Source organism: Malus sylvestris, chromosome 5 (assembly GCF_916048215.2).
Source record: "Malus sylvestris chromosome 5, drMalSylv7.2, whole genome shotgun sequence".
Lineage (NCBI taxonomy): Eukaryota > Viridiplantae > Streptophyta > Magnoliopsida > Rosales > Rosaceae > Malus > Malus sylvestris.
The window spans coordinates 24,788,232-24,811,814 of NC_062264.1; the positions used below are offsets into that span (position 1 = coordinate 24,788,232).

Below are 23,583 nucleotides of genomic sequence, written 5' to 3' on the forward strand. Positions count from 1 at the left end.
ACATATAATTGAGCAAATTTTGGTGACTCTATCAACAGGCAAAAGAAACCCTATCAAATGACAAACTTGGCCACTAATTTTAAAAATGTAAGGACTTGATCTGTCATTAATTGAATTATCAACTTTTTCTCCCATTGAAGTAAATGAAAACATCGAGTTGTAAGTTCTAATATTTTCTTGAAATGATTAACTTTTTTTACCTCCATTTAGATCAAGCAAGGAATCTAAAAAAACAGGTGTCCGCTTTGGAGTCGAAAATTTAATCATCCTTGTTGACAACATAGAGTGAAAATGGGCTCATTTGTTTTCCAGGTGTGTTTAAGAGAATCTTTTAACCAAAATAATGTACCACAGTATACACATTTGTAATTTTTGTCACCCAAATCCATATAATGTTTCATAATCCCTAAAAAGACAACACACAAAAACAAAGAATAAATTAATCACTACATGCAAGTAGCTAAACGGTAAATATCGTATCTAAACGAAACAATCATTATACAAATTGTAAAACTCACCCTTTCTGGTTGCTTGGAAAAAGGCTTGACATTTAATCATGAAATTATAATTGTTAGTGTGGAGCCAAAAATATTCACTAGGCGACACGTGGATTTTTGGACAAAATAGGACAAAAATACCCTCGAGGCATACCGGGTCTCCTACACGCGAGCAATGGAGAATCATCCATCAACCAAGTCAGGAGTACCCAAAATGGGTAACAATTCAAAACCTATTTCATATATGTTTTTACCTCATTTTTTCCTTATTCAATTACCCATTTATTCCAAAAACCACCAAAACATTCATTTTATGTTTAAATAGCCAAATAAATTGGCTAATTAAACCTAAATTAAACCTAAAAACCCTAGCCACCTCCTAACTCTATAAATAGGCACCTATTCTCATCAAAAAATCAATTCCAACACTTTGGAAAAAATCCCAAAATTCTCTAAACACTCTTTCTCTCTGAATTCTAACTTTGGCATCGGAGGTTCTTCGGCCAAAGCCCCCCCCCCCATTCATCGTGGGCGCGTGAGGCTTTTGGCCTTAACCTAAGGTGCTAGTTGTTTTGTAGGTGCAAAATCGTCCAAGATCGAAGAGGAGAAAATTTGCATCCACAAATTGGTGCTTTCATTGAGAGTTGAAATCCATACTCGTAGAAGACTCTCTCACAAAAAGGTTTTTTCTTTATTTTCTAGTCCATTTGAATATTTTTCATACGTTCTTATTATTAGAATTTTTTACTTGCAAAGGTTCTGTGATAAAACGTATAAACAAAATATAATGGCTAGAAATTTAAAAAATTCTACAAGTGAAAATTCTAATGTTCAAGAAATGGGATTGCGGAGATCTGTGAGGCTAAATGCGACAATAAGGGGAGCGGCATCATCATCACGAGCTTCCACCATGGGAACCACCGTGGTGGCTACCTCGGTAGCCACCCGCGGCGAGGTCCATGGTGCCTTCACCACGGCCACCATGGGAACCACCACGGTGGCTACTTCAGTAGCCACTCATGGCGAGGTCCATGGAGCCTTCACCACGGCCCGGAGATCCGTGAGGCAAAATGCGACAATAAGGGGAGCGGCATCATCACCACAAGCTTCTACCATGGGAACCACCGTGGTGGCTACCTCGGTAGCTACCCGCGGCGAGGTCCATGGTGCCTTCACCACGGCCACCATGGGAACCACCGCAGTGGCTACTTCGGTAGCCACTCGTGGCGAGGTCCATGGAGCCTTCACCACGGCCCGAGCCGTGCCATCCAAGGCTCACGGTACCAAGACCACGATCCAAGTCGTGCCATCTAAGTTTACGTGGACCCAAGCCCAAGCCTCGCATTCACATGCACCGCCCATTGAGCAGTCTGCTCCCGTGATCCAGCCTGCTCTCGTCAAGCAACCCACTCTCACGGCCCAACCTGCTCCTGCCGAGCAGCCTGCTCTCGTGACCCAGCCTGCTCCCGACGAGCAGCCCACTCCCGTGGCCCAGCCTGCTTTCGTCGAGCAGCCCACTTCGGTGGCCCAGCCTGCTCCTGCCAAGCAGCCCACTCCCGTGGCCCAGCCTGCTCCTGCCAAGCAGCCTGCTCTCGTGACCCAGCCTGCTCCCGACGAGCAGCTCACTCCCGTGGTTCAGCCTGCTTCCGTCGAGCAGCCCACTCTCACGGCCCAACCTGCTCCTGCCGAGCAGCCTGCTCTCGTGACCCAGCCTGCTCCCGACGAGCAGCCCACTCTCACGACCATCCGGACCTACCATCGAGCCGGGGGTATTCTCACCACATTTTTTCGTAGATTTGACATTTCCCAACTCAAATCTCGCGCCCGGAGTCTACCACCTTTCCACTGCCCAAGGAGGCGCATTCCTTCCAAGCTCTTCCAATCCAAATGGCGAACAACACTTATCTCGACAAGTCATAGAGTTGACGAGCGCCCTTGCACAACAGAAAACCTTGGTGAATCAACTTTTGCAACGTATCGAGATCCAACGTGCCCCGGACGAGGTATCCCAAAGTAGGACAAGGGCAGACGAACATTTCCAGCAGCGTCCCAATAAGCAGCCACTCGACCAGCCACGAGCCGAACGTTTGGGCAGTGTACATTCCCGTCTTAGAGCGCGAAGGAGCATGCACTCTCGACTAGGCCCACGGAGGAGCATGCATTCACGGTTGGGGTCATACTCCGATAGTCAACATGAGCAACCTTCCGGGCAAAGTGTCTATTCGCAGCTAAGCCCACAAGGAGCGTCTTCCACCTCACATCAGAGTAGGCAGCACAACGGACGGAGAGAAGTAGTCACTCAATCCAGCTCAAGTTCAACCAGCAGCCTGCGAAGAACTCGCTCGCCTACTAGGAACTCACCACATGCACTGCATCTGCGGCATAGACGAGCCAAACACATGGAAGAGCAGCCTAGACCAGCAAGTCATGACTAGGGGCAGCCGAGAGCTTTGCTACCCCAACAAAGGCAAATTCAGGAAGAAGTAGAGAGACTTTTGACCAAGCGATTGCATGATTTCCAACGCAACGAGGTCACCGACGAGGCACTACGACGGAACATAACCAACATAAGCAGGTCACCCTTCACGGAGGAAATCGAGCAGGCAGAGCCTCCACGCGAGTTCAGCATGCCACATTTCACATCTTTCAAAGGGGATGAAGACCCGGAGAGACACTTAAAACGTTACCAAAGCGCAATGATCCTTTATCGAAACAACGATGATCTCATGTGCAAGATATTCGCCATCACTCTACAAGGCGAGGCGCAAGATTGGTTCTACACCCTGCCGCCACAATCCATCCGAAATTTCTATGAACTTTCTTTGGTTTTCACCAAAGAATATTCATCTTATCGCTCGATCAAAAAGAAGTCTGACCATTTGTTCGAAGTCAAGAAAAACCCAAAGGAATCGCTTCGCGACTATGTGAGGAGGTTCAAAGTAGAGAAGGCAAAAATAGTTGGATGCAACGACTCGATAGCTAGAGCAGCCTTCCAAAAAGGACTTCCAACAGACCACCCGTTATTCGGAAAATTGATCATGAAAGAGGATCTAACTCTAGCAAACTCTTTTGCTTTGGCAGAGAAGCATGCACTTTGGGATGAGGCTCGCCAATGCACATTCAAGAACCTGAAGAAGTACCCGACATCACCTCCCTAGAAGCAACGGAGGACTTATTCGCATGTTTGACTGTATCTAAAGTAGCAATAAGCTCTACCATCATGCGAGAAGAGCTGGGGGCCCGACTACCTATATTCCACAGTTTAAAAGCTCTCCTCAATACTATCAGTTGTATTCCACAGTTTAAAAGCTATCATTGATGTTATCAGAAATTCAAAAGCTAACTTTGGCGATTGTTGTTGTAACCTAAAAGCTTAAGTTTTACCTTCAAACGCACGCAGTCATCCTAATGACGTACTATTCTGCCCAATCCAGACGTGCGACGATAAAGGCGTAGACCCTAGCGGATGTAAAGTTTTCTGACGAACGCAACACTGGAAGGACACACTCGAAAGCAAGTTTTGTCCTCGTCACCCTAAAAGATTCTACATAGGAGCAACATGTACCGGCAGTTGAGTACCATTTCTTGCTGCGCATCACACGGCCCTAGCCGACCCTTGCTCAATGATTCAACTCTAGAGTGGCCCAATATCGGCAGTTGAGCATCTCCTGTTGCGTATGACATGGCCCCATCTCCACAGCTCCCTACTGCGTCTTCACGCCGAGCCTAGGTGACGCAACAGAGCGGCCCAACGATGCCTCAGAAGTAGCCGAGCACACTCTAGCTGTGCCTACTCCACCCGATGGAGACTTCTGGCATTTGCATGTCGACGACGCAGAAAAGCCTTCATCACTGCCGGCAGAGAAGGCTCCAAAAAGATGGATCCCATCTAGGAAGGTCCGTACAAGATCAGCAGAGTGGGGGGTAAGAGTAATTACACCCTCACCACCATGAAGCGGCAAAAAGATTGAAAAGAAATGAATGGCCTACAATCTGAAGAAGTACCATGTGTGACCTTCCGCTACATCAAAACCCGAAGACTCAATAAGCTCGACGGGCACCACTTCACAAGCTGAGGACTATCCAGTTGTTATGCAGTTCCTACCTTACAGCTAAAGTTCTCGTTCGTTTCACTCGTTTTTCAATGAGGAATTTAGAAGTAATCACAACTTGGCTTGGCTGCATGCTTACAACAACTAATCACTCCTGCACTTCAAAAGAAGACTGCGCCCTTCTTAGGGACTCATCGCAGGAATTGCGCCCCCCGAGGGACCAACCATGCTCTCCAGTGCGAGAGGGTAAACCAATTCTCCGACACCCATATGGGTCAGCTCTCCAAGACGGGAGGATAAACTTTACACTCCGAATATCCAGACGTGGATGAGCCTGGCTGCCCTAGTATAACTAGATGCACGATGGCTTGCGCCGGGATTCCTAGAAGTAGCCGCAATGGTCTTTTTCAAGGCTTAGCTAACTGAAGGATTTTGGGTCTCTTGGCCTAATCCGTGGGGAACCGGGCCCTAGAGACGGAGAGGGCACATTACGCAGTACATCCGATGGACGGCTGCCCTGGAATCCTAAAGCTGCTACCGAGTGCACTAAGGTAGCCTATGGATTCCGGAAGACTGCCTACGGCTTGCCCTTCGAGCAGTGAAGCCGCACTAGACTTATACAACCGCACATTCTTGTGAAAGGTTAAACAAGCTAGCGCGCATATACGAAGTTTTATCCACTGCCGACATGCTACGTAGTCGATAAGCTTCACCTCTGCCAAGCGCGGAACAACCTACACCAAGTCCTAAAGTGTTGTGATACTTGCTACGCAACCTACGGAATTGAAGGAAGTCAAGGTTAACAGCCTAGTGGTTACGCGGACTTGTCTGCTTCTGTAAGTAAGGCATCCGGCTGCCAACCCTATGGCTAACAACTTTGCAAAGTTCTACACCAACACCTACGGCTGCATAGGCTACGCGAGTTTGTCTGCTTATAAAAAAGTAGCATGCCTGCCACTGGTCCATCAAGTCTAAAGGTTAGGGCATGAACAAAAGAAGTGAAGATGAAGAAAAACGAAGGAAAACATGTTTATAAACAACTAGCAAAGGCCGAAGGAGTTCAAGCAAAACAAAAGCTACAAGGAAAAACAAAGAAAATCCTAAAGGCTACCTAAAATACTACACTACAGCAGCTTGGACATCCCACGACTACTCAGTCGCCACACCTTCAACAGCCGTAATGCTCTTAGTAGCGGCATCATCCGACGCTTCACCCCTGACTGCCCAGCCTGGGCACTAACTTCTCCAACTACTTCACCAATGGAAGCCTTAAAAGTAAAAGCAAGCAAGTCTTCCGGAGAAATAGAGAAGGTCTTAAAACCTCAAGCCCATCATTCTCACCCTTCAGCTGCTCATTCTTCTTAAGCAGACTAACACGGACGCACTGCAACTCATCCACTACCTTCTTAGCATAAGCAGCGAAACGAAGCTCAGAAACTGCAAACTCAAGATCTTGAATCTGAGGTATGTAACATCCAATCTCCTTCTATGCACTTTCATGCTTAACTTGGATCGCGTCAAGCCTAGTCTTCAAGTCAACGATCTTTTGGCGAATGGTCCCAAGCTACAAAGGAGTGGGGGCAGACATATGAGACCCCTTCAAAGCAACGAGCTCAGAATTTGCCATAGTATTTGCCGTCTCCTTAGTAGCCTTGTTATATCTGCATCATAGCAAGTAGAGAAGTCATTCTATAATTGGGTCGTATGCTTCGCAAACGAGCTTGGGCAAACACCTTTCTAACGCCATCAACAAACTTGGCACAAGCATCCATGTTTTCAAGAGATCTGGTTTCAAAAGCACATAGATCTCAGCAGCCTCCCCATAAGTAGGCTTAATGGATTTCTCACAGCTACCTACGTGAGCAGTCTCCTCATTCCCAGCAGGCGAATTAGTCTCAACAACATAAGGAATGGGCCTTGATGCCACTTTAGCAGCAGAGTCAACCTTATCGCTCTTCATAATAGCAAACCTCTCCAAATGCGCCACATGCTCAAATCTAGCAGCCTCATTTTTCGTCCCCTTGGAAAAAGTCAAGTCAATCACAAGCCTGAAGGCAGTCGGCGAACCCGTGCGAGCGAAAGAAGCCTTTGGTTTTTTCTCAGCCGGCATCTCTTAAGCAGGTAGGGAAGATCCCTTTTCCTACCTTCACTTGTAGCAAGATCCACAACAGTGATTGGACGAGCCAATGCATCTGCCTTGATCCTACTCACCTCCTCTTTCGGGAGCAGCCCACATTTTTCTCAGCAAATAGGACTAAGCAGCCAACGACATTTATGGTACTCAGCAGGGGAGCTCAACCAGCATTCCAGCAGGCAGAAGGCCTGCATACCCAACATTCCAGCAACCCATGAGGCCCACAATCTCCTCATTTCTCTCAATCGCCAGCCTGGCCCGAGTCAAGTCCAAGAGCCCAAAGAACATGAGCCATGCGGCTCGCCTAGCACTGCGCCCCAGCGCCACAATCAGCGACCCCAGCCGCACAAGCTGCCCTTGGCTCAAGCCAAGCCAAGTTTGCCCAAGCAGTGGTCCCTGCCACGACATCTCCTCGGTCCATGCCGAGCCAACTCCTGGCCCCTGCCAGCCGACGTACTGCACCACCCCGACGGCTGCCCCGCAATAGCACTAATCCAAGAAGAAGGCAAGAAAAATTAAATTTTTCTTACATCGGTGCGGCACGGAGAAGATGAAGAAATCAACGAAAGACGGTCCTTTGCACGGGCAAGATGTAGAAGATTGCTAGAGGAGGGGGAACAAATATCCTCTAACTTTCTCTCTCTTGTGGGGTAGAATAAATTGCTCTCCAAAGTTGATTTAATAACCCACTTAAGGTGGACTTAAATAGGCTTTGAGAGAAGTTTATTTCCCTTTCCTAGAAGGGCCTAATTTCCAATTAAAGAGAGAATCAGAATCAACATCAAAATAAGAAGCAATCCTACGTTTCCTAAAGCAAGAAGATCTCTACACCTGCTGCCCTTTCCTACGAGCAGCCCAACAGGTGTGGGGGCATTTGTGGAGCCAAAAATATTCACTAGGCGACACGTGGATTTTTGGACAAAATAGGACAAAAATACCCTCGAGGCATACCGGGTCTCCTACACGCGAGCAATGGAGAATCATCCATCAACCAAGTCAGGAGTACCCAAAATGGGTAACAATTCAAAACCTATTTCATATATGTTTTTACCTCATTTTTTCCTTATTCAATTAGCCATTTATTTCAAAAACCACCAAAACATTCATTTTATGTTTAAATAGCCAAATAAATTGGCTAATTAAACCTAAATTAAACCTAAAAACCCTAGCCACCTCCTAACTCTATAAATAGGCACCTATTCTCATCAAAAAATCAATTCCAACACTTTGGCAAAAATCCCAAAATTCTCTAAACACTCTTTCTCTCTGAATTCTAACTTTGGCATCGGAGGTTCTTCGGCCAAAGCCCCCCCCCCCATTCATCGTGGGCGCGTGAGGCTTTTGGCCTTAACCTAAGGTGCTAGTTGTTTTGTAGGTGCAAAATCGTCCAAGATCGAAGAGGATAAAATTTGCATCCACAGTTAGCACCTAAGCTTTTTCCAACAGAGTTTTCAATACCAGTTGAGAAACCAATAATGTTTTTGCCTTTTCGATCACAAACAGATATTTCATTTTTGAATGGGGTAGTATCTAATGCTTCAACATCGCTCATAGGCATAATAACACATTGGTTAACAGAAGATGCACTGGAGGAACACTGATATTCAGCTCGTGAATATTCATAAACTAATGCATCGGTTTCGCTAATAGAAGTGCTTTCACAATTTTGTATATAAGCGGTTCTACAAAGTCTTTTTGGTTGATGATTATGCTCACTCAAAAAATCATATTCACTATTGCCAATGTTTTCTTTTTGCTCTAGACCATCACTCATTGTATCAGTTATAGATCGTTTAGACATGATACAAAGGAACTCTGACAGCTAATTCAAAAGCAAACAACTGCAAAACATATTTCGAAAAAAAGAAAAACAAAAAATAATATATTTAATAGAGACATAACACATATACAAAACAATATAGCTTATATCAAATGTAAACAGATGTTTAAAACAAAGTTGATCTCAATAAACATAAACATAATACGAAACTTGACTTCAATCAGAAAAAAAAAATTAATAAAACTATATAATTAAACTTTGAATCAAATGACATCAAAAGTTTAGATTACTTACCTTTAGCACAAAGCGTCTTCAGAGCCAAAAACACACTTCAAAAGTTTCTCAAATACTGTAAAAAGGAAAAGAAAAAAAAACTGTTTATCATCAGTTTACAAAATTTTATTAGGTTTGATAAGGATAATTTTAAAAAACAAAATAAAAAAGTTTGAAAAATTGAATTCTACATCCCTTTTGTCAATGAATTTTGTTTCATTGTACACATCAAATTATTTCAATCACAGGACAATCAAATATGCAAAACAGTTAAACTAAAAGAAACATAATAAAACATTGGAATTATTAATGTAAACAGCAAATCATACCACCACATTCATACAACTAAAAAGACATAAATGAAAACATTGAACAACCACCCTCTTCGAAAGATCGTTGGTTCCAAGCTTTCAATGTTTGATTACTTTAGCAGGAACCAAATTAATCTTAAACGATAACAAACCCCATTAACTGAATCATAAACACCTTATAAAAATCCAAAACAACAACAAAGATAACAAATTTCATAAAAACTGTTAAAAAAATTCCAATTAAAACTTTAAGAATTTAAATGAGAGAAAACGGTATGACTTAATTTGTGGAACCACATCATGGTAAAGTTAAAAGGGTGATGTCAATTGATACCCTCAATCAATTGAATCTGATGAGAGATGAGTTCCAATTGAGGATCCAATGCAGTAATAATCAAAGGAACTTGAGAGCATTTTAATTCATTAGGAAAAACACACAAAAACCCTAAAAGGAAACAACTACCAAAATGGACGATCACATTGTTGTGGATGCGAAGGGACCCACGGAACCCATGGATTCCCAAGGGTATATCCGTCATTTCACTGTTCATTCACAGTGCAAAACAGTAACAGGAAACTGGGTTTTAATATATATATATAATTTAAGTATGAATATGATTCCCTCCCTCCTACAACTTTAAGTATATTCATATTCCATAAAGCATTCATATATATATATATATATATATATAGGCCCTAGGCCCTTTATTCAAAGGGATTCTAATTTTTGGATAAAAATATGGACTAGTTGTAGGGTTCACTCTACGTCATATTTCAACGATCTGAACCGTCTATTTTGTAAGTCTCGATTCATAGATCATCTTACAAAAATTCAACTTAATTCAAAATCATTTGTCTATTTAACTATCACATTGAAATTTAATTGTTTCTTAGAGAATAAAATGTTCGTCAATTTCTTTGAACTCAATTTAGATACTTCAAATATTTCTAATTTGGCTAATAATTTGTAAAGATGATCTATGAGGTACAACTTAAAAAATAGACGATTCTGATCGTTAAAGTTCGATGTGGTATGAGCCCAACAACTAATTCCTATTTTTATAAAAAAATAGGATCCCTTCCCTGAAAGGCTTCCTATATATATATATAAGCCAATCAAAGAAGGCTCCCAGCCACTTTACCACCACCAAAACAGGAATTTATTCCCGATTCCTCATCAGCCTTAGCCATAACCAACCGATTCACTCCTTTAGGATCCACAATAGGAAATTTCTGACCAAATTACCAAACACCAAGACCAAATTACCAAACGGCATTAGTCAATCAGTATGATCCATATTCATCCATGCCTTATCCATCATCATCCCAATTAACCAGTTATACTAAAACCTCTCCTTATGTCAACAAATCACCCAAGGAATACATTTTCAGCATACCTCCCAATATTTCAAAAGAACAAACACTAGCAAAAATAGCCAAAACGGTATTCCCAGCCAATTTTCATCATTTACCCAATGCACCAAATAAAACCCTCAAATATTACCAGGCCATTCTCAATGAGACTGAATCCATTACTATTAAGCCAATTCTTAGTACAACTCATGCTAACAAAATACTTTATCATGCCCTTCACATTGGAAAATTCCTAACCGAAACAGAATGGGGATTCCCCATTTACCAATCCAAACCTCTTCATTCCTAGCATGTTCTGATTCCTAATAACACATACAATTATTTTGATGATATCGACGCTTGGTCTAATATTTTTCTCCATCAAGCAGAAGACTTTAGTCATTCATGGTCTGTTACTTTTGATAAGAGTTTCAGATTGAATTTCTCAACATGGTTTCCCAGATGGTGGTCTTCTCATGGCCCAACAGCCAGCCTCCTTCCCGAGGATCTCATGCACATCCTATCAAAAAAATTCCAAAAGAAATTTGACTAAAGTTGATTCAACCACTACATCACCCTTCTTCCTTTATTCATAGCTAAATACAAAATCTCGTGGATAATGAAGTGGAATTATGAAGTGAAAACTAGAGAAGTCTATCGACAAAAAGCAGTCAAATGGTGGGACAAGTTCAATCACCAGAAGATCATCAACCTGGTCCTCTCAGAATTTCCCGTCATTCAAGCTCAAGTTCAAGCCATTCTGGCACAACCAGTCCAGCAAAAAATGGCACTGCCCACAGTTCTAGAACAATCCCTATCAGACATAAGTCCCTCATCATCTCTCCAAGGCACTTCTAAGTCATCCAAGTCGAGTTTGAAAAAGAAAGAAAAATCATCCCAGCTCAAGGACCTTACCCAACAATTACTTGTAGAAGCAGCCATGCTCCATACTGAAGACTCAGACTCCTCAGAATCTTCACAACAACCCTTTAGCAAGCAAAAGGCCAAATGGGCAGATTACCAGGATTCCCAAGACCCATTTGAACTGTAGAATTCAAATAAGATTTGTAATCATTTTAAAATTTTACCCATGTAAATTCTACAGTAGCAGCCATGTGATCCTTTCAGCAAAACAATATCTACAGTAGCAGCAATCATTCAAACAAGTCACTATTCATGAATAGAAAAATCACTTTTTACTATTCATTCATCATTTCAGAGACAGCTGCGTGAATCCACAGTGAAAAGAAAATCATTTCTCCAACTTTTACAGCTAGTAGCACATGTAGACCGGGATTCCCGCTTCAGCTCCAATCATTCATCCAACCATCTCCAGCCTATATCATCACAATTCAGAACCCATTCTTAGCAGGCTGAAAACTCTGCGTATTCTCTAGAACAAGAACAAAGTCTAGTATTCGGCACTCATCATCTCATTTTAAATTTGTAAACACTTTTATTTTATCAAGGATGCCTACGAGCTCCATCACTATTTTCATCATCATCTGTAATTGCCAGTAGGCAAAATTGTAAGTCTACATTTCAAAGTTTAATAAACTTATTTTCAAAATATACCTACATCATTAATTTTAATTCATTATTTTCATTATGAAGAATATTATATATATATATATAAAGGTTTTAAACGATGTTACGTGTAGTCGAGTGGTAGGCTGGGGCCTATCGTATAAATAAGTGTTTGCTTATACTTAAGAAATACATAATTATGTTGGGATACATAAATTGCAAAATAGAATGAAGTTTAGATTATAAAGTATTAAAGCATAATGCAAAATGACAGTTATTTATTTTCTGTCTAAGTAAGAGCCGCGACCTAGGCAGATGCCTAGGCAAGCTAGCGGGCTCCTAAGCATGTGTAGGTGCCTTTTCTTAATTTTCAAACGCGTAGGAATTAAACGAGGGGATAGCCAACTGCCTAATGCCTAAGTAAGGCCTAGGTGGCGTAAACCGGAGATTTTTAAAACATTGATATATATATACACACCCAACATTACCCGAAGTCCATACTCACCATCTCAACTCAACTGAAGTATGCAAACACCCATCAATTCATGGATGTAGCTCAAACTACCATTCCTCTCAACCGTTTTGTAGTAATTTTAACTGGCGATTTTTTTTTTTGGTAAAAGTTTGACTATAGCAAAGCTACATACAAACTCCCTCAACTTTTATTAAAACAAGCCCAAAAGTACAAGCAAACCAAAGGCCCTACTTACAACTACACACAACCAAAAAAGGGCCAAAACCAAAAGAAAACCAGAAAAAGGCCCCAACAACAATGAAGCCTAAAAAACACACAGTTGCCAAGAAACTTTTACTGAAATCTCTTCCACCGACAGAGATCCAGACCAGCCAACTGAAGCATCATGCACCACTGAGTATCGCCACCATTGCCAACCCCGAACAACAACCCAATCACAGCCATTAACAAGAGATAGTAAGCACCAAAGAAGCATTAGCCAACTACCAAGAAGAAGCTCGGGGAAACCCACGAGCAACACTGTCGCAAAACGACAAACAGTAAGGAGAACGTGGTGGTGCTGGAAACACCCGATCCAAGAAAAAAAATCCCCAACTCTACACACAAACTCAAGAGGAAAAGTGGCTGAAGATCGGACTAAGGGAGAGATGGGGAGAGGGATACGGACCAGAATAAAAGAACAGGACAGGCCATAGGGAAAATTGGGGAGAAACATCAGAAGAAGTGAAAAGAAAATAAAAGAGGACACGGTAGAGAATGGGAAAATAGGAGAAAACAAAAGAAAGAGAAAAGAGGCAACCGACTCCAGTCAAAGCTAGAGTCAGCACCAGAAATGGTGGGCAAGATGGAAGCCCTCACAAAAAGGGGGAAGGACTCTCACAGAGAAGGAGAGAAGCTCTTGTTGGGTTTGGAAAGTGTTGAAGAAGGGACGAGAGAATGGAGAAAGGAAAATTGTATATTTTTGTGTAAAGAATACGACTCAAATCATTAGAAAGCTCAGAATATAAAACATTATCCTTAGATCGCTGGCACTAGATCCAAACTAAGGCTTACATCCTAGGTCTCCCATAAGAACATGACACTTGGCTAAATCTAAGATATACATGTTATACAAAGATGGATTGAATCTAGACCTTACACTTGTACTATCGACTTAAGTAGACCATTCTAGCTTAAATGCAATATACCAGAAACAATTCACATTCCAACACTCCATTCTAAATTGTTAAACTAGTTTTACTCCAAGTGCTCATATCAGATGGTTGAATCGATCCTTAGACAATCTCTTAATGAATATGCCGATAATTTTCTCCTCTGATATGCAATACTGTAAATTCACAACACTTTCTTGCAAAGCCTCTCAGATGAACTGAATAGTAAACAATAGGATTCTTGGTCATTGCAATGGCTAATATCAACCATAAGTGGAGTTGCTTCAGTGTTCATTTCTCCAAAATCCTCAAGCACAAATCTCAGCCAAATCGCTTGTGTTGTTACTTATATTGCACTTATATACTCACCTTCGACAACTGAAAGTGCAACACTATGTTGCTTGACTAAGGCCTAAGAAAATATTCCACTTCTAAAGGAAAATGCATAAGAAGAGGTGTTTTCATGTCATCATCACTCCCACACCAGTCACTATCACAGTAGCGAATGGGTAATGCAGTTTCTACCTTCTTGTACTCAATTCCATATTCAGTGGTACCTTGTATTGTACCTCAACACTCTCTTGGAAATTCCATAGTGTTTCTTGATAGCTAGGACAATGCATAAACATTGGAAGTAAGCTAGCTGTAAATATTATATCTGGCCTTGTAGATGTTAGATATAACAACATACCCACAATTTGTCTATGTTGACGTTCATCCGCAAATTCACTGCCATCAATTTTACTCAACTTCTCACTTGCAACTAGTGGTGTACTCACAATTTTCAATCTATCAATCCAAATTTATCTAGCAAATTCAAAGCATATGTTATTGTCCAATGAATATAGCATTCTAAGTTTGAACAATTCCCATACCAAGAAAATGATGTAATAAGCCAAGGTCTGTCACTTCGTACATGTCCCTTGTTTATACCATATTTTGGGCCTCGTATTTAGACCTCGTATAAATACTCGGGGGACTTAAATGTAATTATGTGATAAAAGAAGGGGTAAATATGTAATAAGTGAAGAGTCCTTATTCTATAAAATGACCCCTCACCCTCACAATTGGAGAAGGCCAACTCTTAGGCCTGAAACCCTCTCACATCCCCTCTCATATTACAGAGGCTCTCTCCCTCACTTCTCAGAGAAATACAATACAATCAGTGTGGATGTAGCCCAAACCTTGGGGTGAACCACGATACATCTTGTATTATTTACATTACTTGTAGATTCACGGTCGGATTTACGTTGTTCCAAGACCTCCGGTTTTGTGCATCAACATCCCTCAACTCAAAAAGACGAACATTATAATTGTCATATATTTGCTGACCTCTTATTATGGATTGTCTAGTGGATAGGACTAGGTTTAGATATTTTGGGTTTTTTGTTGTTGTTGTAAATGACGACCCATTTTAGGGTTGTACACATTTATTAAAGCGAAGCCGAATACCACAGTGCTTAAGCTTGGTTCGAATGAAATGTTTTATGCTCAAGCTTAGATCAAGATCAATAAAAACTCGTAAGATCATCTCTAAAAGAGATGTCAAACTGTCCAAATTAATAATAATAGTAAAAAAGGCAGCAATACTGTTTTTAACCCAAGCCAAATCTTATATGGCATGACATGGATGGACAGACCTAACCTTGCTGCCAAAATTGACAACAACTTTAATTTTTTTTAATGGATTATTAAATGCATTTGATTAACATTATTATTTTCTTTTTATTTTAAAATATTTATTATAATAGTTTAATGTAATAAAATAATAGTTTAATTTAACATATTGGGTGGAGAATAAAACTTTAAAAGATGTCAGAATGCCACATAAGCTGTCAAATTTAAATTTTATGTTTAAAATTTAACATCACCTACGGAAATGCTCTATGAATGATTACTTTAAGCTCAAGCTCGGGTTGACAACAAAACACGAGCTCTTGGATGACTTACCTTATGCTCTATGAATTATTACTTTAAGCTCAAGCTCGAGTTGACAACAAACCTCGAGCTCTTAGATGACTTACCTTAGGCTATCTCCAATGGAGATGGCTATAGGGCCATAGGCCAATTTTTAGTCCGTTCTTTTACATAACCCAACTCCAATGGAGGGTTGGGCCAAAACCAAGTAGATCCCACTAGGCTAAATTAAAGCCTTTTGGCCATTGGGCTAGGCATGTTGAGCCCGCCTGGCAGGCTGTTTGTTGGTTTTTTTTTTTTTAAAGGACGAAATTAAAAAAAAATTAAATTTGTAATTTTATTTTTTTTTGCTATAAATACATAAGTCATTTCTACACAATTTCTCACATCATTTTCATCCTTCCATAATATCTTACCTCATTTAATCCAATTATTCACATTCTGTTCACCTAAAACACTCTTTTCATACACACTCATTTCTTACCTTCCAATAATCTAAATTTAAATTTTTCAATATTTTTTCAAATGGCACTCAAAATATGTTCAGATGATCTTATTCATTTAGCGACAAGTGACACTCAAAATATGTTTGGATAAACTTATTTTAATATGGTAGTTTAATTCAATTAACTAATAAAATTAAAGAACAAACTTAAAAATAATAAATTATTGAGGGGCTAAAAAATAGCTCATTCGGTTTGAGATGGTATATAAATATGACATGACATTGTTCATTTAAAAATAATCTCTTACAGGGCTATAACTCTAAATGGGGCTAAACATAACTCATTTGGTTGGAGATGGCCTTTGCTTCTTTTTAAAACGAGCTCAACAAAAATTAAAAATTAATAGAAGAAATAAAAATAAGGGTTAAGTTCGGATAACTACTCAATCTTTATGGATGATTCTAAATTGGTCCTAACCTTTTAAAACATTTCAAAAAATATCTAATGTTTTGAAAATTGATATTTGTTCGGTTTACTAGCGTTGTATGTCATATGGATAATTATTAATTCTCAAGTCATTATAGAGCTTTGAATCTTCAAATTAATGTAGTTTAGCTAAGCAAATTTACTACTTAACTTGCTTTAACTTCACTAAAAGGAACCAATTTAAGGAATTAAAGCTCCAAACACAACGATTAGTCGAGACTAACTTATTTGTCCACCTTATCATTTAATGTTGGTAAAATCATCACTTCGCGCCGTGACCTTCCAAAAACTAAGCGTAATAGTTAAATAATACACATGTCCAATCCTTGTCGTAGACACCAAATTATAATGCAAATTCATTATGAAGGGATAATGTTTTGTTTATCCTATATTAATCACATTACTAATAGTTATCTAAGGCCGGAAGAAATTGGCACGTAGACCTTTGTCAGCTAAATTCCACACTGATGCAATGACTAAAACAACACTCAAACTTAGCCCCAAGAATCCAAGCCCAATATTCACACACCACATAGCACTCTTCGGCTCTGGTTTCTTCATTGTGATCCACATGAAACATGGATAAGCATATGCCAAAGGTAGAGTCATGCCTCCGATTAGAGGTGCTAGGCTCGGCAAGAATGGAAAAGCGACTGCTATGAAAAATACCAGTCCTCCGAACAAAATCCGAAAAGCTATCCGAAGCCACTTTGCACATGGCTTGTTCTTCCTGCTAGTGTATTTGAACTCCAAATTATCAAAAACTACCATGCTGTAGATTTGAAATGTGCTTAAGCAGTTTATCACTACAAGTATGCAAATTAGTCCCAACACAAATTTTGATGTTCTTTTATGTCCATTGAATTGTGAAAAAGAGCTCAATATTCGTCCATATGAAGATGGTATCTGCACAATATTTGAAAGGCACTGTCAATCTTTGATCATGCATATATCCCTAGTTTGGTATATTTTTCATAGTTTGGTTAAAAATAATTTGGAACAAGTGTCACGCTTACGTTGTTTCCATAAGCCCAAGACCCAGCTACGGCAAGAGGAAGGAAGCACATTGCTGTAACTGCATAAGATACAGTCACTCCTCTCCACATCTGGTTTTGGGATGTCTGTTTTGGACTAGATGGCAATGTCCCCTGCATCAGAAGAAACATTAATTAAGCCTATTTATGTGTTAAACGAACTCACACTACAATTTTCTTGGTAACAACCGAGAGAATCGATCACTTTAATACAGCACAAACACTCACTTGAATCTCAAGAATGACATTGTGGCCTCTGAATGCAAGAACAATGATGCCAAGAGCATTCAGAATCATCCCAAATCTATCCATTTTTTCATCCATCTCTGGTGGGTTGTACGAAATGCCACTAGGCCTCCCCTTGCCAATTGAAAGGCCCCAAATAAGAGTACAATATGCAATTGCTGTGGTGGCACCAATAAGTGAGACCCAAGCTATGGAGTTCAAGTTGGGAAGCTGAGCCACAACAATAGCCATGCAGATGAACAACAAGAAGCACTCTGTGGCAGTCAATGAGTTAACATCCCAAACATTTTTTAGAAATAGTTTCATGGTTCCACCTCCTATGATGATTAGCTGGGCACACGTGCCCCCTGATAAGTACATTACTGGGAATATAGTGAGCAATTTCCCTAACTTTGGACCTGAAAACATAAAATAAAATGTCTAGTTAATACACTACTAGGCGCGTGTTAGGGGGTGGTGTTTGGTATGGAAGAAGAAGAGTTCGCTTGGACTAACCAAAGGCTGTTATTGCGAGGTGCAGGTATCTACTGTACCGAATTCCGGAGTTGGATTCGTGTAGATGTACGAGAAGCCATGAGGTGTAGAGTTGCCATGCGAACGCTAGTGACAAGCCTATAATTCCCCATGTCCTACAACAATTGAAAAAATTTAAGGAAAGCATTAGGCTCGTTAGAACAAAATATTACACCCATTAGAAAATGAGCTAAGTTTAAACAAAATATTAGACTCGTTAGGACAAAATATTACACTCGATAAGATAACGAGCCAAGATTGAACTTTGGCACATTCGCCTCATAAAGCTGGGACCAACATATTTTTTTTAAGGGAGTTTTAACAAAACACTCACGGTACTGTTCACTTTTAACGAAAAACCACATTTTTACCTTTAACTGACACTATTCACTATACCTTTCAAAAGGACTTTTCGTTAAAAGATAAGTTTTTTTTGACTTTTCGTTAGTTTTCCTTTTTTTTAATCCGCCGTACAACCATTTCAAAGTATTTAGCTCATAATCCTTACCTTATTTTGTCATGTAATATTTCAATACCAATACCAACGGTTTAGTTATTAAGCAGCTTATATGTTTTTTTTTTATATTAATTTTATATTTTCATTAAGCTGAGCCAAAGAAAAACTCAAGTTTAATTTATGGGAGTTTTAACAAAAAACCTGCGGTACTGTTCACTTTATCGAAAAACCACATTTTTACACTAAAAAATCAAACCTATTACTATTCATTTTATCCTTTATTTTGTCCTTATCATTAAAAACTCAAAGTTTTCAAATCATTTTCATTAGTTTTCCTTTAATTTATAGCCGACCTAGGCTTGAAAATTTCATATGAGGCGAGCTTGAGCATGCATTAAGAGATTTTTTCTAGCTTGATTATGTTTTACGAGCTTGAGCACAAATAATATCAACCAACCTGAACTTGAACATCTTAGTACTTAGCTAGGGCAGGAAATTTTTCCCGAAAATCCCAAACCAAACCAAAAAAATCCGATCCCATATCGAAAAATCTCAAACCGATAATACGGAAATTTTTGGGATCCATACCGAATCGATTCCGAACCTTTCGGTACGGGAATCGGGATTACATATTCAATGGTTCAAGAATCCCGAACCGAAGCGAAAATATATATGTATATTTATTTTGGTTCATGCATGTTGAATATTGAATTATTAGAAATAGAAGTATGAAAGTAAGTAATTTGGAATTTTAGATGGTCAGTTTGATTTGATAAGAATGATTTTGATATTTCAATAGATAAGAAATTTCAAATCGGTAATAGGTAAAAAACCTAAATTTCAATTAATATAAAATTAGGCAACAACATTTTAAGTCAAAAGCCTAAATTTTTGCTCATTACCCAAAAATCTTAAATTTATGGTCAAAAGCCCAAAAACCAAAATGCAATCCTGATTCATCCCGAAATATCGAAAATATTTTAAGAATTTCGAAAATAAAGAATACCAAAATTTTGATTTAAGATTGGTCTTCAAATTCCCATTTCAAAAATTTTTTGTTTGAGATTCAAGATCCATTTTCGGGTTGGGATCCACCTAACCACCGTTAGCTTCGGCTCATTTGCCCCCCCCCCCCCCCTAACGGATTTATAACTATTGTTTATTGTACAGACTCAATTGGGCAGATATCCATGTCAAAATTGGTTGGCGCTTGTCATTGTGCAAGAAGTTTCCATCAGATGTTAACGTTGTGAGGACCATATTTTATACTGGAATATATTGACCTATAAAAATATATATTTTTAAATTATTGCACATGCTTAATGCTTAATAAAACCAGGTGATTATTCAGGCTATTTTATGATCAGCCTAAATTAGGTCCAAGAATGCAGGGGCAGGCAGCGTTCGCATGGAACAGTAATTACCTAATTAAATTCAAGTAAAATTTAACAGACAAACCAGAAGTGTTTCTTGTGAAATTAGACTCAATCATGTTGCATATAATCTAATATCCTAATAGATAGGATATTTAGTTTCCTCTTATGTGTTCCGAGTTCGAATATTTTTTTTTTCTAAATTATTGTAATAATTTCAAATCATCTTCACTTCGCTTAATAATAATAAAAATTAAAAAAAAATTTCATCTTGTAAATTATTGGTCCTCATTTTTTTCTGTTTTTTTGAGAAAAAAAGTAATCTATATTAGAACTTATAAGTTAATGGTAGCAGAAGAAAAAATAATTATATTATTTGTATTGGGAGATTCCAAATCTCATGGAGATTTGAAACTGAACAAAAGCAAATTGTCAAAAGCAAAATAAGACAAGAAAAACGCGGAAGAAACTTGACTTTAGGTCCCTCCTTCCCCTAGACAAGGACTGCGGTTGGTATTTGGTTGGCACGGCCGACGGTGTTGAACTGCAACTCAAACTCTAGGAAAAAAAAGACTGACCCGTACGTCATCTTTCCTTCCCATTCGTATCTAGGCTTATCACATCCTATCAGAAGCCTAGTCCACCTAGGTTTTCTTATCTCATCATAATTCCATTACCCATCTATGTATCCTGATTCCCATTTAATGAATTTCAACTTCATTTTAAATTCATTCCGACTACTTGTCAATCTGTCACCACAACCACACAACAGACATTCTAAATCAATTTGAACTGTACTGGTAAATTTCGAACAAAAAAATAAAAAGATGGTAAATGTTAAAAGAGAATTGAAGTTTTACTATAAAATTAATTAGCAATATAAAAAAATCATTACTTATAAGCACATATAATATTTATTTTTACCTAATATGAGATTTATACTCTCAAAACGATTTTTCATGTGTTGCGAAATTGTAAACCTAACACGTGAACAACACAAATCGGATGATATGGATAGTGTGTGACAGTTGGAACTAACACACGAGACAATTTGCGCTGATACCATGAATAAAAAAGGTTCTACCTAAAACCAATTGGAAAAATGATAAGCAGATCAATTACTAACATGAAAGGTCTTTTCATTTTACGATGTGGGAATAATACTCGCAACAAATCTTGGGCAGCATCAAGGACCCAGTGCTGATTTTAATGATTTCATACCATCAAAAAACATATAGGATGAAGAACCCTAATTCCTAATGAATAATTGTTTCGGTGATATGAACATGTTATGAGGCAAAGTTATGATTTTTAATACATCTAGAGTTTAAACAAAATAGATATTACTTACCATCCAACAGTGGCAAATGCAAGAGGCAGTAAAAGCGATTGAACTCCAATTCCTGAACAAAGTAAATGAAAGGTAGCAGAAAACACGTTCCCATTTCTGGATTCTGTGATGGGCAGCCAAGCATCCTGTGGAATGAGCTCACCACCTACCCAAATTTCAGTTGATTCCTTTGGGGGAGTAGTTGTGATGGGAATAACTTGAGCAGAGTAACCTGATGGGCTTCTGAACAAGCTACTTAAGGAATGGCTCTGCCTAGTTATTTCTTCCCGGCAATTTGCTTCAACAGCCACCTCTTCCAAGTTTATCATTTTTTTTCAATTGCTGTAAAATTCAAGCCACTCACTCATCATATAAATAGGTGCGGGATTTCACACCAAGCTAAAGTGCTTGTTGACAAGGCATATCCTTGTGGGTCAATTGCTTTTGTGTAGGACCTTTTTCTTTAATAAAATACGAAATAAGACTTAATATTTTACGGTAAAGAATAAATAAATTAATATAATTAACTAACTTAACCCACGTATACAATATATAATGTAATACGGATTGATTTAATATTAAGCAGAAAATCAAGCTTTTGCGTAGTATTGGGAAAAGCATTGCAATATTTCTACAATTTTCTGTTGCTTAGTGTTTATTTTAGGGAGTATGATTCTCTCTCATTTTATTATCATCTCTCTCCTTTTTCACATTTTGGTATTTATTCTCTTGTCTCTATAAAATATAATATGATTTAATCGTAACCGTTCAAGTAAAAACATAAGGAAGAAGAGAAAGAATAGAAGGGAGAGAATCTTACTTAATACCAACTATCAAACACTTTTTCTTTATATAAAAACTGAAAATGTATCAAACACTTGTATGAACTTTAATCTCAATAAACTATGAGTGGATTCTGATCCATATGTGATGTGTCCATAATTGTAAAGTTTCTTGTCTACATCCCCTTATCACATGCAAACACAAACTGATATATACAAATTGTGGTGTTATATACACACTTATTTTTATTTTTCATACATTCATTTTAAATTTTGATTATCAGATCGAATGAATTAAAGAAAATCAATAAACAAATTTTAATAAAGATATGTGAAAGATAAAAAGAGTATGTGAATATAGTATTACTTTATCCTAGTTATAACATATGTTGTAGATACAAAACACATCGTAATAAATGATGGTGAATAATTAAATTGCATTCTTGTTTGGGAGTTCAATACTTTTGTTTTTCTCATGTTTCTACTTAGTTAGAAGCTTTGTGATCTAGAACATGAAGAAAGTTGGGATTTCATCATAAAATTAATTGGCAATATAAGGAATATTATAAGCCCATGCAAGGTCCTTTTCTCCATTCATGTTAGATTCATTTTCAACACGCTCATCACGTGTGACGAATTTTCAAGTTTAACACGTGAACAACACAACAGGATGACCTGGAGCGTGTGTGGTCATTTAACTTTACATGTGGGACAATCTGCTCTGATACCATGAAGAAAGTTGAGGTTATACCATAAAACCAATTGGCATTAGGGGGAGTAGGCCAACTTACCTATAAGCCCATACAATGTCTCTCTTTCTATCAATATGAGATTTATTATCAACTGATCCATATTAATATAGGGAAATTATAAAATACAAAGATTGCTTTTCTCCTTATATTTACTTAATACAAAGAAGTTTTTAATTGCAATTTTAACCCTATAATTACTATATATGATGTCGTTAGTTTACGCATTATGACATACATAGCTAGATTGCAAACAATATTACGGTCATTCAATCGACGAAGTTATCCTTGTTTATGTACGCCATTTTCCACGTGGAAGGTTCGTCTCCCCTTATAACCAGGACACGCTTTGTGTTCAAAGGTTGAAAATTTGAAATCTTGAAGCTTGCAAGGTCAAGTATGTGTCATCGTGACATGGTTTGCTCACCCATTGTGATTTCATCGTAGTGATGAAACGGTGTGACGTAACTGTAGATATAGCCCTGGCTTTGTGCGGCGCATTCCAGATATTCATATTTTTCTAATGCTTGCAATGATTTATTTTGGAAAAAAAAAAACATTTAAGATATTATTAGTTAACTTCATTGCTGGCCTCTGGACATGCACCACAGGCATTTTAGTCTTTATATTTTTTTAAATTTGGAAATATTGGTGCAGTCTTGTAATGCGTCTGCTAGGGATGAGCAGTTGGAATTGA

The 23,583-nt window shown here is 38.7% G+C and overlaps 1 protein-coding gene across 1 annotated transcript; it reads right to left on the reverse strand.

Annotated features, from left to right (window-relative positions):
- Window positions 1-16,745: 16,745 nt before the first annotated feature.
- On the reverse strand, window positions 16,746-21,714 carry LOC126620739 (lysine histidine transporter-like 8). The gene is made up of 5 exons (XM_050289011.1): window positions 21,377-21,714; window positions 18,178-18,311; window positions 17,665-18,080; window positions 17,419-17,550; window positions 16,746-17,308 (listed from the first exon to the last, which is right to left on the reverse strand). Exons 1-5 carry the CDS (start codon window positions 21,682-21,684, stop codon window positions 16,817-16,819), a joined length of 1,482 nt encoding a protein of 493 aa, XP_050144968.1. The 5' UTR covers window positions 21,685-21,714; the 3' UTR covers window positions 16,746-16,816.
- Window positions 21,715-23,583: the final 1,869 nt, after the last annotated feature.